Source organism: Acinonyx jubatus, chromosome A2 (genome assembly GCF_027475565.1).
Source record: "Acinonyx jubatus isolate Ajub_Pintada_27869175 chromosome A2, VMU_Ajub_asm_v1.0, whole genome shotgun sequence".
Taxonomy (NCBI): Eukaryota; Metazoa; Chordata; class Mammalia; order Carnivora; family Felidae; genus Acinonyx; species Acinonyx jubatus.
This window is the reverse complement of record NC_069383.1, coordinates 137,757,671-137,777,499: the sequence shown is the minus strand read 5'-3', so window position 1 is coordinate 137,777,499 and position 19,829 is coordinate 137,757,671. Positions and strand designations below refer to the sequence as shown.

General features: G+C 40.6%; 1 protein-coding gene across 8 annotated transcripts in view; it reads right to left on the bottom strand.

Annotated features, from left to right (window-relative positions):
• The window catches only part of FHIT (fragile histidine triad diadenosine triphosphatase), a 1,399,071-nt gene that overhangs the window by 941,984 nt on the left and 437,258 nt on the right, over positions 1-19,829 (bottom strand). Inside the window, exon 1 of one of the 8 annotated variants that reach the window (XM_053220337.1) lies at positions 16,309-16,564. The exons of the other annotated variants lie outside the window; for them this stretch is intronic. Coding sequence (XP_053076312.1) covers positions 16,309-16,375 — 67 coding nt within the window. The 5' untranslated portion in view covers positions 16,376-16,564. Of the gene's footprint in view, positions 1-16,308; positions 16,565-19,829 lie in introns of those variants that run through there. 8 annotated transcript variants of the gene reach the window in all.

Below are 19,829 nucleotides of genomic sequence, written 5' to 3'. Positions count from 1 at the left end.
CTCATAGATGACATGGTTAGGGATAACTCTCAGCTACTGGGAATTCAGCGTGAAAACATGAAGGCTGGTATTTCTATCCTCACACATTCTTACACAGTCAGTGACTGGGCAACCCATCTGAGGCAACAGATCTGGAACCCTAAAATCAAAGCCATCAGACTGAGAGGAGGGAGTGCTTTCTTTCCCCCATCCATAGAGTCCTTCACAAATAGACCCAGAATAGAAAAAGAATTTATGATTTTCAGAGCACTGATCTCGAGAAATAAGAAAGGGGAAAGTGGGTTGCAATGAGCCTAAAAGGTGGAGAGCCTGATTATCCTCCTTGTCTCACTCCATCCTATCAATGTAAAGATAACTGCTTTAGGCTCTGCTGTCCACCATAAATATACTCAAAGGCAGAGTTTTCAACTTTGGCATCGTTCACATTTTGGCCCAAGTAATTCTTCGTTGTGAAGGGCTGTTCTGTGCATTGTAAGATGTTTAGCAGCATCCCTAGCTTCTACTCCACAGATGCTAGTAGCAGCCCCTCCCAGTTGTAAGAGCTGTAAATGTCTCTAGACATGACCAAACATCTTCTGAGGGACAAAATAATCCTGGTTAAGAATCTTTACTCTAAGGCTTGAATTCACCTATTTTGGGCATCTAGGAAGAAAAACGAATTGAAAGTACACACCAACCTTTAGACTGTTTTCTCATTAGAGATGACCATTCACTGCGTTGTGAGCTGTGTACAAGGCAACACCCTTCCCAGGGCACACTGATTCCTCCCGCCAGTACTTTGTGCACATATGGGTTTGTTACAGATCATATGGAAATTTAAACCTGGCTTCCTTCTATTCATTGTGCCAGGTAGAGTTAACATAACAGACTATTCTTAGAAAGCTCTGCTTGTAAAGTTGGCCTTTGGCTGGCATCTGGGAGTTTGGGCTGGTGAACCGTTTCCTATACTGATATAAAACACTCCTAAATGATAGGAGTACCCACTGTGCCTTCTTTGTACTAATGTAGTTTATGCTGAATGCCTGTTTATCTCCTGGGAGTCTGGAATTTGGGAATGTGCTAGGCAGATCAGCCCCCAGTAGAAACCTAATGCAGAGCCTCTAATGAGCTTCCTTGGTACATGATATCATGCAGTTCTTTGCTGGAGGAATGAAGCACATCCTGTGTGACTCCACTGGAAGAAGACTCTCAGAAGTTTGTGCCTGGTTTTCTCCATACTTCACACCATGCACCTTCTCTTCATGATGATTTACTTTGTACCCTGTCACTGTGGTGAACCATAATCATGAGTATAACAACTTCTGAGTCCTACTAGTTCTTCCAGAGAATTAGGGAACCCAGAGTAGTGCTAGGGACCACGAGCACAGTCACAATATTCAACAAATATTTTATTGTGTGCCTCCATTTCTAGATGCAGGATTTCCAGCTGGGGACTGTAACTAAGTCTCAGTCCTCACAGAACTTATGTTCTGTGACTAGGGAAGCACTTATACTGGGATATTTCAATCTTCCACCATAAACAAGCTCTGTGGCTGTCTTTGTTGTTGTTGTTGTTGTTGTTGTTAATATTTATTTATTTGTCTTGAGGGGGCGGAGCATAAGCAGGGAAGGGGCAGAGCGAGAGGAAGAGAGAATCCCAAGCAGGCTCCATGCTCAGCACAGAGCCCGATCTCACGACCATGAAATCATGACCTGAGCCACCCAGGCGCCCCTTTTTTGTCTTTATAATAGATCCTTTTTCTTAGATATAATTCACACACCATTCAATTAACCCACCTAAAGTGGACAATTCAGTGGTTTTAAGTATATTCACAAAGTTGCGCAACCATGACCACTATCAATTTCAGAACATTCCGCCACCCCATAAAGAAACCTCCCACCATTAGCACTTAGTATTCATTTCCTCCCAGCCCCCCCACCCTTAAGCAACCACTAAGCTATTTTCTGTCTCAATGCATTTGTTTACTCTAGAGATTTCATATCAATGGAATCAGACAATATGTGGTCTTTTGTGCCTGGGTTCTTCATTTAGCATAATGTTTTCAAGATTCGTCTACCATGTAACACATTTGTAGTACTTCATTTCCTTTTATTGTTGAATAATATCCCATTATGTGACTATACCACATTTTATTTATCTGTTCATCAGTAGATAGACACTTGCATTATTTCCACTTTGGAAATAACTGCTGCAAATATTTGTATACAAGTTTTTCTGTGCATATAGGCTTTCATTTCCCATGGATAGATACCTAAGAGTAGAATGGCTGAGTCACATTTATGCTAAACATTTTAAGAATTTTTCAACTGTTTTTCCAAAGCAGCTGCACCATTTTACTTCCTACTAACAGTGTATGAGAGTTCCAGTTTCTGCACATCCTCACTAACCCCTGTTAACTGTCTTTTTGATTACCTAGTCATCTGAGGTGGTTTCCCATTGTGGTTTTGACTTGCGTTTCCCCGATGGCTAATGGTGCAGAGAATCTTTTCATGGGCTCTTTCCTTTTGTGTACCTTCTTTAAGTAAATGCTATCCAGATCCTTTGCCCCTTTTTAATTGGGCTGTTTGTTCTTTTGTTATTGAGCTGTAAGAGTTCTTGACATATTTTGGAAATAAGTCTATTATCAGATATATGACTTGCAAAACCATGTTTCCATTCTGTGAGTTGCCTTTTTATTTTCTTGATGATGTCATTTGAAGCATGAGAGTTTTAAATTTTTGTGATGTCCAATTTACCTATCTTCTCTTATGTTGCTGTACTTTTGGTATCATATCCAAAAAACCATTCTCTAACCCAATGTCATGAAGATTTATGCCCATGTTTTTGTCTACGAGTTTTATAGTTTTAGTTCTTCCATTTAGGTCTTTAATCTATTTTGAATTAATATCTTTAAATGGTGTGATGTAGGGGTCCAACTTCATTCTTCTATATGTGAATGTCGAGTTATCCTGTGGTATCTTTTGAATCACCACCACAGGTAGTTTCCTGTAATTTGGGAGTCTACAAGTTATTAAACCAGTACATAGAATCTAGGTATATGACCAACAGTCTTAGAACCTTTTCTTAAGCTTTTGTATTTGGTCTTTTCTTTTTTCTTCTACTTTAGGAATATACTTAATATCATGCTATTTCAGGAAGTAGCACTACTATTATTAGCTGATTAGTAATACTACTATTAACTCAAATACTACCAATAATAGTACCAATGGCTATTTAGTATTTAGTATGTGCCAGGCGCTACATTTACATTTAACATGCAGTAACTTAAAAGTACTTCACATGCTTTACCTTATATGATCTTCCCACCAACACCATGAGATAAGTAGAACTCCACCTTACAGATAATGATACTGAGGGTGAGGCTCATCACATAAAATAATTTTCCTTAGGTCACAGAGCTAGCAGGAAAAAGGATGACAAAAAGAGCGAAGAAGCAGCACTGGAAAGTCAGGGCCAAAAAATGTCTGATAATAGTGTCTAACAAATATGAGGTAAGCCTATATGCAAATACCCAAAAAGAAACAAGCCAAAATCTAGCACCAGTCAATGGCATTCCCATACTGGCCAAGAAGCTGACTACAAAGGAATGGTGTCTCCTGCCAATGCAACAAAGAGAAGTCTCATCACTCAAGATTGATATGATGGCTGAAAAGGTGCTGTCAACACTCTAAAAACTGCATTAGTGACTACGTGATTGATGAAATGAGTCAATTGGCACTGGATTAGAATTCCAGATATGAAATATATTACTTCCAATGAGAGAATTAGAAATTCATTAAGCAGTAGTTTCATTTTTAAAACTACTCTTTCCCCATTTGTCTATAGGAAAGAGATGCAAGTAAAAATATCTTTGAAAAGACTGAATCTGTAGAGCAACTTGGTCTTGGGGACAGTTATACAAATGCCTAAAACTTTTGCTTTCACTATCTCACTGTGTTCCCAGACCTAGAAGCCTGGTAGGGAAATTCTAGTCAGTTTTCAGTGGAGAAATGTGGACAAAGAAGTGAGTTGACTTTTCCAAGTCCAAGCTGTATAGCAGAAAATCCAGATTTCCTCACTACAAGTTGAATTCTCTTGCCCTATACCACCTGAGATCGTAATAATAAATACAATGGTAATAGCTGCCATTTATTGAGTCTTACATTATATAGCACTCTAAGCACCTGAAAGAGAGCAACTAATTTATTTAATCCAAATATTATGAGGTAGGTACTACTATTGTCCCCATTTTGTATAGAAGGGCAGGAGATGCTAGAGGTTAATTGACCTGCATAAGAAGTGGAGTGAGGCCTTGAACCCTGTGCGGTCTGTCTTCTTCTTCTTAATAGTGTCAACAAAATTGTTTCAGAATAGAAGCAACTAGACATATAAGGGTTAAGCATGGCCAGACCAACTCCAAGTTGAGTCTTTTTTACACTAGGCAAACTGTCTTCAATACACTTATAATAACTTTATATACCAAATAACATTTTGAAGTTTATTTCCTCCCAACATGGAAGCATCACTGCATCTCCCCTGGGATCTTCAGCACTGTCTGTTGTGGAACTGGTCTGGGCTTAGCAAGTATTGCTTTATCATTCTTAAATAAAAAAACACTATAGAGAATGCAGAAAACAATTTCCCTTTCAGTTTCCCCACTTCTACCCATATTGAGAAAGATGGATTCTTAAAGTGCTAAAGGAAACTCACAATATAATAAAAACTCAGCACCAGAAATGTTCCAAGTCCCTCCACTCTCTCCCTATATTTAGGAAACTACAATTTAATATAGGGCTCAGGCCTCCAGAGAATCCAGGGTATCGAACTGTTAATACATTTTTATATATTTTAACTGAGATAAACAAGAAAGAGATAGAAAAGCCAGAGCAGCTATGTCAAAGACATAATTACGATAAGACTAATCCAGCTAACAGCAATAGAGGCAGATAGTGACTCTACTGTGATGCTGTTGTACAGTTTGTATGGTCAGAAAAATGTATCATATAAAATGTCAATGAGGCAGGAGTCCTGTCATAGGAAAGCAAAGATAACTTACTACGTGACTTCAGAAAATAAAGCTCATCCAGGATATCAAAGAACATTTATTCTATTACTAGAATATCATCCAAATGCATTTTATAATTTGAAACCTGGATCAAATCATTCAATTAATAAAATAGTAATAAAAAGGAGTATACTATGTCTGTAACCAAATAGACAGGAAAATCTCAATTTTGTTTTCCATGACAGAGCTTAAACCTTGTGGCAAGCTTAGAATTCTGTCTATTCTAGATTATTCTAAAATTCTCCCACCAGCTCTAAATTCATGGTGTGTCTCCAACCATGTCATATTTCTAAGTCTTGACCACAAAAGCACCCTGGAATACATATACATTGCTGCAATGCACTATTTCTCAAACATGACTGTATCTTTTACTCCAGTAACCCTGTCAAAACAAAAATAAATTTTAAAAAAGGGAAAATCACTCTGGTTACTTCACTGTTGGCAAATTCATTAACTTCTTTCTTCAAATGCTCATTAACATTTCCATTAATAATACTCTGACCCTCAACATTCAACACCCAACCTCTAAGACAGGGCACAACTAAATTCTTCAGTTTCTCATTTAAGCCTTTAAGTCTTTGCAGAAAATATATTATTAAAACAATGATTTCTATCCCAGATAGATAGAAATTCTCCACCTTCTCTATACACTTCTCACTAAACCCTTTTCTGCTCCTTTTGGTGAATCCCAGGAGAAACACAAACTCACATGCTTATTGCACTGGGATGCAAGGCACATATATGAGGAAATCCACTTACCAGAAAAACAGACACCAGCACACTTGAATGCATTTTAAACACACTGTCCCCCCTACCTCCCCAGCCTTTTTTTGTAATAGAGATGTCTTGAAATTTATTTTTCATTTTTCAAACTTTGCTTGGAGACATACGTATAAAAAATAGTCTCAATAGGGCACGCAGGATGCTAGGTGGAGACTGACATTTGACATTAGTGTCAGGAGTACTCAGGTAGTAGACAGGCAACTTCTGTCTACCATGATGATTGGGACTCACATCTGGCCGTTTGCTGCCAACTAGGAGTTTAGGACCAATGTTGTCAAATCATCCAGTTCTATTAAGGGAAGCAAGAAAACCTGCATCTTCTGTGAAATCTCCAGATTTTCTGCTCTTTTTGAATTTATGCATGAATTCTTCTACTTTTCCAATATAATCTATTTCTCTATTCTAGCATAGCAGACATCTAGTGGGCTGGTAGATTGAGGTCTCTGAGTTATATTATCCTTCAGTCAGCAGGTTTTAGCCTTTTTCACTACTGTTCCCTCCACTCCAACCATCCATCCTTTCCACCAATCCCATTCATCACATCCTTTAAGACTTTGCTCAAGAAGGTATTTCCTCCACACAATCTTTCCCGGATCACTCTACCCTTCATTCCTCATTATCAAAGTGTTTTATTCCTTCAGGCTTTCTATTTACACTTTGAGCTCCCTTTGTGAGTCTTCCAGCTCTTTCTCCAATACCTAGACTCTAAATGTCTAAAGCTCAGGACCCTGTCTCCTATCACCTTCACACATTCTAAGGACTTAGTGGAGTGTTACACACTCTGCAGACATTAGATGCACACTTTGGTTGAATAAACATTCCATTTGCCTAATCTTGTAGAGCTAGCAGTTTTTATCCTTATACTTGGTGCACTTCTAGATCAAAATAGTAAGTCGAAGTCAAATCTCCATACTTAGGGCAATCTTGAGGATTCAAACACTTAGCTGTAAAGGCAAGGCAAAACAATTTATCTGGGCAGTGAAAGAAGAAGCCATCTGTTGATCTGAATCATCAAGGCAACTTGTCCCAATCCTGCAAACATTCAGTGTCGGAACTTACTTTCAAAATGTAAGTAGAGAGGAAAATTATAGGACACAAGTGCCATCTCTTTCATGTCCCAGGCCTGTGGCAGACATCATTAATTGATCACAGCATACTTTTCTGCTGAGTCTGAATGAAACTTCAGAAATCTCTTTAATAGCACTCTAGACGGAGTTTGTCTTAGAAATAAAATTGGTATGTGAATGGAAAATGCTATTATATGGATAAGATACACATCTTTTACAGGTCAAAAAAGAGAAAACAATACGTAACCTCTGCTGCTTCTCAACTTCTCTGTATTTTAGAAGCTGGATGACTTAGAATGGGGAAAGCTAGGTATCTAAATTTAAAGAGTTAAGTAAGAACTAAAGAGGAAAAAAATATATCAACTTTAACGACTATGCCATATTTACCTTACCCATTAAATTTTAATCCTGATTTACTATGTGATGAGGCTGCTTTTGTTGCACCTTGTAAAACATGCTGAAATATAAAAAAGGTAAATGGCTTCACAGGGATTGCTAATTTAAATAAATAAATAAATAGCTGTATTTATATTCATATTCAAGGGGCTGCTTCATTTCTCAAACATTGAATCAAAGCCATCTGGAACAACTCAGACACAAAATTACAGCAAAAAGCCAATCACCTTCAACTACAAGCAACCTTATTAGCTGTTATTAAAACAAATGAACCCTCAATACTGGAGAAAATAAATGTGGGTTGGTTGATTAATCCTTCAGTTGTAAGCCACCAAACATGACTTTTCAGAGTTATTTATTTTGAGAGAGGAAGAGAGAGAGAATCCCAAGCAAACTCTATGCCATCAGGGCGGAGCCTGACGCAGGACTCAAACTCACAGAACCATGAGATCATGACCTGAGCCAAAACCAAAAGTAGGACACTCAACTAACTGACTGAGTCACCCAGGTACCCAAGAGACTCTGTGTCTTTTAAGGTAAATCCAAAGACTACATGAAGCCAGTAAATGATGAATCAAGGAAGGCCCAGGAAAAAGACTGAGTAGCACAGTAGACATCTATGAGTTTGGCTTGCTACAGCATACGTTCCTCATTACGGTGGTGTCAGTATTCTGACCTCCTCTGGGAGACCTCCTCTTTCCAGCTCTCAAGCCAGATAGTAGGAATGGAGCTAACTTCACTCCCTACACCGAGAGTGGGCAAGTGACAAATCAGTGTATTTCATTTGATGAATGATTCAGGGAGCCAATCATTGATTCATCAGTCCAATGTTACTAAATCTTGAAATTTGGGATTAGAACTCTTGAGGAAGAGGAGTTAAAAATAAATCCTGCTGGAATGCCAAGCTGGTAAGATATAACTCTGAGCATCTGGTGGCCCCACCACAAAAAGAGACCCTGCCTATGCATGTCATCAACCTGGTGGAGGCAGAACTAAGAGATTAGAGAAACAGATTTCTGATGCCATCTTTGAGCAGCTAGATCCATTTATTCCTGAAGGCAAACAGTTCCTAAGTTTTCAGCTAGGTAAGCCCAAATCCCCTGAATTTCACTGAGCTGAATTTCAGCTAAAGCTGAGTTTCTGTCACTTGAAAATAAAGGAGTCATAACTAAATGCAAATAGCTTCTAGTTTATTTCATTCTTAGGTGCTGAACCTTTAAGCTTTTTCGTCACAGAGGTGAAAAACTTAAATTCCAGTAATGATAGGCTTTTACCTCATGCAGTAAAACTTGTATGATCTCATTTCTTGTCAGAGCTTTTGTTTTCTCATTTATAAAATAGGGGTTAAAAAATGGTAGCCTCACAGAGAAGATATACAAATTACCAGTAAGCACAAGAAAAGATATTCAATAACATCAGTCAATACAGAAATGCAAATCAATTCTACAATGAGATAACCACTCCATACCCATGTGGACAAATTTGAAACCTCAGTTACTGTTGATAGGAATGTTAAATGGTGCTTTGGAAAACAATATGGCTGGGTGCCTGGGTGGCTCAGTTGGTTAAGTGTCCAACTCCCACTCAGGTAATTATCTCATGGTTCCTGAGTTCAAGCCCCACACTGGGATCCATGCTAACAGCTCAGAGCCTGCTTCTGATTCTCTTCCCCCCCCCCCCCCGCCCCGCTCCTCCCAAACTCATTCTTGTTTTCTGTCTCTCAAAAATAATCATTTATAAATAAATAAAATATTAATTAATTAAAATTTTTCACATTTTCAAGTTTATTTATTTATTTTGTGAGAGATAGAGAGCAAGTGAGGGACGGGCAGAGAGAGAGAAGGTGACAGAGGATCTGAAGCAGGCTCTGTCCCCACGCAGAGCTGGAACTCATGAACCATGAGATCATGACCCGAGCTGAAGTCAGATGCTCAACAAACTGAGCCACCCAAGTGCCGCTAAAATTTTTTTTTAAAAAGAAAGTAATATGGCAATTTCTCAGAAAGTTACACAGAGTTACCATATGACCCAGTAATTCTACTTCTTAGTATATATCCCAAAGGGGAAAAAAAGTATATATATGGACACACAAAAACTTGTATACAAATGTTCATAGTGGCATTATTCATAATAGCTGAAAAGTAGAAACAATCTAAATGTCCATCTACTGATGAACAGATAGACAAAATGAAGTATATCCATATAATGAGATATTATTCAGCAATAAAAAGTAATGGGATATTGGGGCACCTGGGTGGCTCAGTCAGTTGGGCGACTGACTTCGGTTCAGGTCATGATCTCATGGTTCACGGGTTCGAGCCCCATGTCGGGCTCTGTGCTGACAGCTCGGAGCCTGGAGCCTGCTTCAGAATCTGTGACTCCCCCTCTCTCTCTGTCCCCTTCCAAGTTCATGCTCTGTCTCTGTCTCTCAAAAAATAAATAAAACGTTAAAAAAATTTTTAAGTAATGGGATATTGATACATGCTACAGCATGGATGAACTTTGAAAATATTGTGCTCAGCGAAAGAAGCCAGTCACAAAGACCACATATTGTCTGATTCCATTTATATGAAATGCCCAGAATAGGCAAAGCCATAGCAACAGAAAGTAGATTGGTGGTTGCCACAGGCTAGAAAGAGGGGAAATGGGTAATGACAGCTAATGGGTATAGGGTTTCATTGTGGGGTGATGACAGTGTTCTGGAATTCACAACTTGATAAATATACTAAAGCCACTCTATATACTTTAAGAGGGGTTAATATAGTACAGGAATTGCAGCTCAATAAAAAAAAAAAATTTTGGCAGAAAAAAAAATGTTAGCCTGCTGTGATTCTCACAATGGCCATTATAAGAAATCCATGATGATGATTATAAAAATGACCATTCTTGGGGAAAACTAAGAAAAAAGAATCCATGCAAATATAAAAGTCTATTGTTTTAAAAGCGTCAGTAAATGCTAAGGGAAGGGGAAAACGAAATTACCAAATAGATTTTCTCAGGTCACTTGGCTTCCTTTGTATCAAGAAATGGTCAACAAATATATAGCAGGCACACATAAAAGCTATTTGGAGACCTCTTGAGGTTAACAGCGTGCAACATATTGCCAAGGCCCCAGCCTGGCCAGGAATATTATTTATGTCACCCTTTCACGGCTGTATCAGTCTCCCATTAAACATTCAGAGCCTCCTTGTTAATAAACTACATTATGAGCTGGATGCATTGTGTGGATAAACTGCATTGTCCAAAATGCTGCCCCATTATTACAGAAAATGCAGAATGTAATTAGTATTCCTCTTTGCATAAGCCACAGCTTCCAAAACTGGTGGCATATTATAAAGCCTTAATTAATAAACAAGAGTTGGGCCATGACCGGTTACACTTATCTGAATTTTACATTGTGAAGAAAGGCCACTGTTCAAATTCCGTTTACAAATATCTAAATTCTGGCTAGCCTACATGAAGACAATCTAAACAGAAAGCCTGAGAATTCTGTGTTGCTAATAGCATTGTGTTGGTACACCAACAATAGCAAGCGATTAAGTGCTGGGACATAAACCATCCTGAGAAATGTTCGGAGTGGGATGATGATAACATTGTATTTCAGCTGTATTATATGGTGCAATTCTTCTATTTGTTCATATGCATTTCCCATTTAATGGATGGAGGAGCCAGGGTGGCTTTTCATATAACCGCAAAGCCCTAAATGTGACAAAAGAACAAAAAAAAAAGTGAGCTGGGAAAAAAAAGAGAGAGAAGTGTGGGGTGCTGCTGGGTGGGAGCAGGGATACATCATGACGGAATATAAGTACACAGTCCCTTTCTGCATTTCCAGCTGCTCATTATTGATTTTCCCCTAACCTAACCCCAAAGGAGAGACATTTATGTAAGCCATGAGCATTGAACTAATATTTGGGACCATAATATTGAGTAGCCCAGTTTATGAGCCTCGGCTAAAGGAGCATTTGCATTAAACTGCAGTCACCTGATTAAAATCCGTCCACTCTACCTTCTTGAGAATTACACAGCACCTCTTATGCTCAGCTGCAGGTTCTCTGCACACTGAGAGGGAGCACAGTCACAGGTCAGCAAGGAGGCAGACCGGGAGAGGGAAGGGAGGGGGAGAGCATGCGATGTGTGTTGAGAAGCAGATCCTATTAAAGACCGCCAGTGCTCAAATCTGAAAAGAGTCCTAAGCCTACTGCAAATACAGAGCTGTGTGAACATGATAATTCTCTCAACAAAGTCCATAATAATGGCTTCTAGGGGCACTGTGAAAACAGGGTGGCTGAGAGAGTGTTACAGCTCAGTGAAGAGGGACGGGCCCAGCAATGGAGTGTGGCATACCCAGGAAGCCCGGGGAAATGGTCCCCACCTCCGCAGCATCAGCAAGTGCCTGTGGAGCCCAAGCCCAGGGGCTTTCAGCAGCATGAACGAGCTGTCTTAGATCACTGCCCTTTCCATCAGTTCCAGGCACCAGGCACAGGCTCAAAGTCCTATCGGTCTTGGCGGGACCTGCTCACTGTGACCACAAAGATGGCATTTGAATCAGTAATAGGCTGTAAGAGGCCACCTTCATGCATGCAGAGTCCTCTCCCTGAGACACCGGTTTGGGTGCTAGATCCATGCCATCTAGCCGTATGATCTTGGACAAACAGGCTTGCTCAACTTTCAATCAGATGATGGAGTCAGATAATGACCACATGTGAAATGAATGTATGAGTGAATGAATGAGTGAATACAATCCCCACAGCAGAGTTTTTCAATCTCAGCACGATTAACTTTGCAGACCAGAGAATTCCTTGTGGGGGACTGTCCTATGCATTGCAGGATGTGAAGAGGAGGAAGAACTTCCCTTCCACCCATCTAGGTGCTGTGGCTTGTCTAAAAATTTAATTGATATGAGACAGATTAACAGAGAAAGAAAAAAAATTAATGACATATATACTGATGGGAGCCCCACAGACAGGAAACTCGAAAGGCCAGATGATTAAGGATTATATTCCCTCCAGAGCTAAGAAAAGGTATTGAGGTCTGGGGTTTCAAAGTGGGGAACACAATCATGAGAAGGTGCGAAGAGGAGAGGTTTGGTGAACAAAGGTTGCCTGCCACGCGGATTAAGTCTCAGGGTAATAGCTCTCTGCCATGCAGATAAGTCTCTGGCCAGAGCTCTCTTCCTGGTATGGACACCCTATCTGATGTAAATCTCCTTTACAAACATAACTTCTATTCCGTTTCCAGAGCTTCTCCTGTGTCTGCAGTTTCTCAAAATAATTACATCAAAATAACCCATATGCCCAAGCAGCGTGTTTTGGCATGGCACATTCTGTTCCCCTAAAGATGTCTGTGGCATTCCCGGCCTCCCCTGACTAGATAGGAATAGTACACAGCCCCTCTCAGTTATGACAACCAAATCAGTCTCCAGACATTGCCACAATAGCTTCCCGTCGAAAATCACCTCTAATTTTAGAGTCTGGGATTTTAGAGTGCATAACTTAATGCACCATACAACTTACATAGTGCCCTGTAATTATTAGGAAAGCATACGCTGACACCTTCAACATCACTGGAAGCCCACTTCAACAAAAATTTTATTGAGCACCTATGGTATGCCAAGTAGAAGGATAAATGGGAAGAGGCTTTTCTGACCTCTGAGGAGCTCAGAATGTAAGTGAAAGGGGGCGTTTCACAGTCAAAGAAACAAGGGGAATATTCTTCTCTAGGTCAAAGAGAAGGGGAATGTTCAGCTCACCATCTTTCTAATCAATAAGAAAATATCCTTTTATGTGAGGAGACATAGGCAAGAAGTCAGAGCATAATGCTTTGCTGTTAAAAGATTTGTGCATATATCAGAGTTGCTTTCATTTTGATGAGGTGAATTTTTGGTCATTCTGACTCCCTTTAGTTGTTGTTTACTGCTGTTGTTTCTTGGTAGGTGGGGGCCTCAGACTGAGAAAAGACCATCTTACGAGGTGGTTTAGCCTGAGCAGAAGCCCAGATAAAACAGCTCTAGCATGAGACTGCCACCGACTTGCTGTGTGACCCCTGGAAATTCATGAACCCTGCCAGTCCTCAAGTCCTTTTCTATGAAAAGGAGATAATCATTGCAAAGTGGTTAGCATGGTTCCCATCACAAAGTAAAACCGTGAAACCAAGAGCCATTATCATTGTTGTGGATGTTGTTACCTCTCTATTTTATTAAGGATCGATTGTTCTTTTTCTTGTGGTAAAATACACAGAACATAGAATTTACCCCTTAAGCATTTCTAAGTGTACAGATCAGTGGCATTAAGTACAGTCACATTGCCATGCAACTATCACCACCTCCAGAACTATCCACCTCCAGAACTTTCTTCATCTTCTCAAACTAAAGCTCTCCTTACCTCCCCTTCTCCCATGATTGTTTTTCTAAACGAGGTCTTATCCCCCAACATACCTTCTGAGGAAATGAGGACCATCTTCGGTCTGACAAAGACTCTCTCCCTGACTAAACTTTGGTCGGGCTCCTCTAATCCCTCAACCTTGGCTTGTTTGTGGGATCTGCATAGCCCAGTTGTACCCCAAATCTTGCTAAATTAGTTTAGAAAAAAATCCACTCTTAATATCTAATCACTGTTGATATCTGACCAAATTCCTCATCCTCTACCCTTGGTATCTGATCACCCTGGCCTGCCTTCAGCAAGAACCCTCTTAGGTCAGCTTGGTTAAGATTTACCCTACCCTCTTAGAAATTTCCTATCCACTGACTCCTACCCTGATCCTTGACTATAAATCCCCACTTATTCATACTTCTTTAGGTATTGAACCCAGCTCTACACTGAGCTTTCTTGTCCTCTATTATAACAGTTCCAGAATAAAATCTTTTGTTTGTTTATTTGTTTGTTTGCCTCTCTCACTATGGTCAGGCTTGGGTTTTCTCTAACAACCTATCAGTGTAACTTAAGGAAATTCAGGAAACCGAACAAACCCTAGAAACTGAATAGAAACAGTCCTTAAAATAGCCATTCATGGTGATGTTGATGAGTTTGGTATCCATCAGCCACCTCCGAGGAGTTACATGTAAGTGAGTCAAGGCATCTTGAGGCAATGAGGAGAGGATTCCAGACTTTAGCACAATGGCTCCTGACTGTGGGGCCGTCTCATTTACCATTGTACGAGGACTCAGCACACTTCAGTTAACACTGGAACATCTAATCAACATTGTTCCAGAAGGAGCTCCTTGGACATACTTATTTGGTAGCCTGGAATCAGTGAGCAAAGACTAGCTGTTGGATCTAAATTATCAAAGGCACTTGCTTTTTCACAGAAAGTGAACAAACTTCCTTGGTCAAGAATCCACCTGTTTTTGCAGAAGCACTGTCAGGGAAGAAAACTTCTCGTTTATAGCCGACTCCTCAAAATAGCTAAAGAGTTGCTAATTTCACCTCAAACATCGGCTTCAGCACCTACTGTGTTATGCCAAGTTATTTTCTATCCACTGTCATTTCTGGTCCTATTGCAATTGAGTTTAAGGTGTTTGTAGACAGGAACCCTGTCTGAGCTGTCAGCACCCTGCCTGATCATCTTCCAGCCAGTGGTCAGGCAGCAGCACATAGCTAAGGATGCCCTGAAGCAGACTGTCGAGGAAACTGGCCAATAAGACCAGCACTCTGTGTTCCACGGCAGAAGCCAATTCTGCTGTATTGCCAGTGGGACCTCTCAAGACAGTCTCCACTTGGACTCAGCTGATAACATGTATGGTACATCTGTCACCATATGTTCAGGCATATTGACCTTGTAACAGTCCCCAGACATTTCAATCCACTGGCAGCCCTGTGACTTCTACCTGTAGACCACTTTGCCTCAGTGCCCTCTCCTCTCCCCCTCTTATCCATATATTAGAACCTAGCAAAATGTCATCTCCTTTGAGAAGTCTTTCCTGTAGCCCCTAAGCAGAAGTGGAGATGGCTGTGTTGAAAGGGAAGAAAACAACGACTGAAATCTCCACACTCAATCTGTACTTTGATTTATTTCAAAAGATGTGGTGTGATACACGGCATAATATATGGCAATATTTTCCAAGTCTTAAAATCATCCATCATAGTGAACTGGGAACTTTTGAAAAATACAGAGCCCAGGCTCTTCCCTGGCTGAGATACTGGACACCAGCTCATGGCCCAAGAAGCTGCGTTATTTAAAAGCTTCCCAAGATATTCTGATGCACAAATGCACTGGAAAGAAGAGCCAGGCATTACTACTGTGTGCTTGCAAGCAAGTCACTTTGCTTCTCTGAGCCTGTTTTCTCACCTCAACCCCTGAAAGTGAGAATGCCCATCTCAGAATGTTTGGGGGAAGACAGAGAGGATGAGCACAAAACCCTTAACCCATAGCCTCAGTAAGTAGAGCTATGACCGTGATTACTATGGATTTCCTTAAAAAAACTGCTTTCCACTTCTCAGAATCAACAGTCCAGTTTACAAAACCCTCCTCTTTCAGAGAACAAGTTACCAAAGAGTAAGAGGGAATCACACCCAGATGATACAAAAAACAACAACAACAACAACAACAACAACAAAAGAAACAGTGAGTAGTTCATGTAGAAAACAGGTCATGAGCATGTAATCTGGTTTTTCTGAGGGACTATATTCTTTTTTCCTATTGCCCATTTCTGCTGATTGAAACTATTCCCCAGTAGCCGAAATCATTAACATATGTAAGTCCATCCAATGGTAGCTATTGTAGAGAACTACCCCACCTTATAAAATGAGTCAGGCTTTTGTGTCTCTCATAGACCAATACTTTAACACTTCGATACCTGAAATAAAGTATTTGCACCACAAGAATAATGTGTTTTGTGACTAGCAGGCTATGGCACAGTGTTCTGCTTTTAGAAGCCCTGGGTTAATTGTTCCCTCAACTGAAGATGAGTCACCACCATCTTGCTTTTAGTTAGGGAAGCCAAACAATGGCTCTATGTCCCTGAACTCAGAGTGCTGAGTCCTAGAAAAATGCCCAAATATAGACTGTTTCATATCACTTACAGATATCAAACGATAAGATACCATGACAGCCACAACTAATCAAAGTCCCCTGCAGGTAATTCCCCATAAAGACACAGCAGTGAGAAAGCAGGAACAGTTTCACAGCTCAGGAGAGAGGAGAGAAAAAATACTGTGCAGTAGAAGGATGCCTTCCTATCATATCCCCTTTTCAGATGGCTGCCCTACAGGTTAAAGATATAGACAGTACCCAGGTCTTCTCCAGAAGAACAGACCTTTGGAGGGCTCATCCTGGCTCCACCCCCTCCTCCCCCCCCTCCCCACCCCCCCAAGGCTCCCCCCCCACCCCACCCCCACCCCTGGCCAACACCAGCAGAACAGAGTTTGATGCAGTGCTGAGCAGCAGCATTATAAATACCAGCTTCTGGAGGCAGTGCAGCCAGAAGCAGAATCCACTCATTAGCTGAGCAACTGGCTTAGTCACCTCTTTTAGGCTCTGGACTTCTGTCTCTGTTTGGAACAATAAAATATGCAGCTTCTAAGGTCATAGTGCAGATTACATTGTACGGAAACCCTTCATACATGTTCAACTAAAATGTTGATACTATTATTATTGTTGGATTTTATTATTGTTATTAATATCAAGCGAATATCAGCAAGTATCAGTGTCCCCTGGATGTCACTTAAGAGATAATGAACTTGTATTGTGCCAGGCCCTGGGGATACAGGTGCAAGTAGCATAGACACAATCTGCACCTCTATGAAGTGCACTGTCTAGCTCAAAGGTACAAAAGTGTGTGTGTCTCTGTATGTGTTTGTGTGTGTGTTTGGCCCGCACATTGTTTACAAGCAAAACAAAACATTTAGCAAAATACTAAATTGGGCGACTTCACCCAAAAGTCCAGAGTTCTGGCTTCTTTTTGAAAACATCAGAAAAACTGGGAGGACAGGAGATGTCTCTCCACAGGCCTACCTGGTCTGCTAGAGCCCTCACACGTCCCCAAAGAGTGGCCCAGTGGCTTCTCTATTAAGAGAAAACTCCCTCTGGCTACACATGATGAGGGCCCTGGGGCAGTTAGTAGCAACAAGTAAGCTGAGGACTCCGATGTGGAGGACCAAAACAGAAGCAAGGAAGGAGAAAAGACACCTGGCCCTCACTTTCTGTCACAGGGTTTATTTGTCTCTCAGCTCAGCTCACTTTGTTTGGCTGGACACAGAAAACCCTAGAGGGGAATTCTGGTTCCAACTTGCTCTTTGCACAGCTAATTATTTGGGGCTCCCAGAAGGTTGGAGAGAACAATAATTTCCCCAGCAGTTGTAGTTGGACTAGCATACTTCCTTTTGTTCACCCCAGAGGTCAGAACCCATGGAAGGAGAGCTATTTGTTCTGGTCTTAAACCAAATCTGCCCAGAGACACAGACAGATGTTCTGACCTGAGACCAGGAAAGCTACTATTTCAATGCCTGGCAAAATTCTCCTCTCCTGCCTTCCCTGGCAGCCTATAGACTCAAAACATGCATTTTCCTTGTTGAACCATTTACTTCTCTCCCTTGCAAAAACTAAGTAACATTCAGAAAAGAAACACACACACACACACACACACACACCGTATGTCCTGGAGTTGTATCCTTCCTTGCAAGTGAGATATAGCCTGTTCCCTAGGCACATAGGACAAAGACAAATGGGGGCGTTAATTGGAATGGGTCAGTGTAACAAACAAAACTCATTTGTACGCAACTAACCAGTAAGTATCCACAACATCATTCTAATAGGGAATGCATGACAAGTCCCTTAAAAACAAGGAAACAGGAGAGAAAATATACGTTCCATAGCTGTAAACCCAATAACAATAGAAACACCTCCCAGAGACAATGTTCCTACGTCCTCCTAAAATCATTACCATCAATGGAGTCTCTCATTTTAAAGAGAAAGAAATGGAAGCACTTGGTTACTATAGGCTGCTTCTAGCCTTCCTTAGTCTGAGTACATGTTTACTCCTGCCTGTTTCAGTAGAGATTCATTTGGATTTTTTGTCAACTAGATAAATTCCTCAAAGACAACATAAGGCCCAGTATCTGATTAAACATATACTCAAATTTATTTATGCATCCAATCATGTAATACATATTATTGAGCACTTCCTAAAAACCAGGCATCGTGCTAGGTGCTGGAGATACTAAGACAAGTCAAAACAAAGACAGGCCCTGTTCTGAAAGAATCCCAGGGAAGGCAGATATTAATCAAAAGACCTGCATAAATATAACTGACCCTCTGTAAGGTGTATAAGGAAAGGTATTGAGGGCCAGAGGATCTGTAAGAAAGAGATACTCCAGTTAGGGGGTAGAGGGGTAGAGAAAGTATATCAGAAATAAAAACTCTTGAGCTGAGATTTATAGACTGTAGGAACCAGCCCTGTAGCAAGACTGTGCAGAATGAATAGAAGGACTACCTAAATGCCAGTGTGATTGGAATGGATAGTCTAAGGGACAGAGTGATAAGAATAGAGTGTTAGTGGGGACCATGCAAGGCCTTTTAGGCCACTGCAAGGATTAGAAACAATGGGAAGCCAGTTAGAGATGTTCAAGCAGAGAGCAGCATCAGTAGTTGATATGCTTTGAAAAAAATAGATTGGGTAGGGAGGATGCCACGTGGGTCAAGGGTAAGCCAGTTAGTTCAGCTCTCCCAGACTACAGAAGTTTTGGTGAGATGGTGATATTGTCTTGGATGGTATAGTACCAGATGTGACGGAGTGAAGTTGACCCATTCTAACAATGTTTGCTGTGGGATCAACCCAAGGTGCCAAAGGCATCTCGATGGCACAAGACTGCTACTAACTGTAATCCCTGCTTATGTGAAGCTGAGTAAAGACTTTTAGAAAGTCCAAACCAAACAGAACCTGAGCATGTCTATGTATTCTTGTCCCCAGCATCAGGGTACCACTATGCACTCAGAATCATCATAGTGTCTAGTTGAATTTACAAATTCTGAGAAAGACTCCACAGGAAAACCATTTAAATAGGCAGGGAAGAAAATGCTCACCATTAAGTACTGAAAGGAAAGATGACAGATAACAAGTAGGTTTCAGTGGAAGTGGGTAAAATGTTGAATTTCCCTTCTGGTGTCATTTCCACGGCTCCCAATTTTTTAAAAAATATATATGTAATTTGATTAATCAGACTATGGGTCAATCAACTGTTCCAAAAGGACAGCTCCTGTGGTCATAAATCTTTGCTATTGCCTGCAGCTGACATGGTCTCAGTCCATGGGACAGTAAACAGCAAAAGACAAATGTTTCTCTTCATTTCCCCCAAAGGGAGTTAAGCAATGAGTAATAAAAGGATATAAATTATTCACAGTGCTTTCAAGAAGTTTATGATTCAAGGTTTGGGAGAAATAATGAAAGAAGGGGGTGGGGGAGAGTCATAAAATAGGATCCTGAATGAACAAATTTCTTTTTAAAATGTAGGAGTGGGGGCACCTAGGTGGCTCTGTCAGTTAAGTGTCAGACACTTGATCTGGTCATGATCCCATGGTTCGTAAGTTCAAGCCTCACATCAGGCTC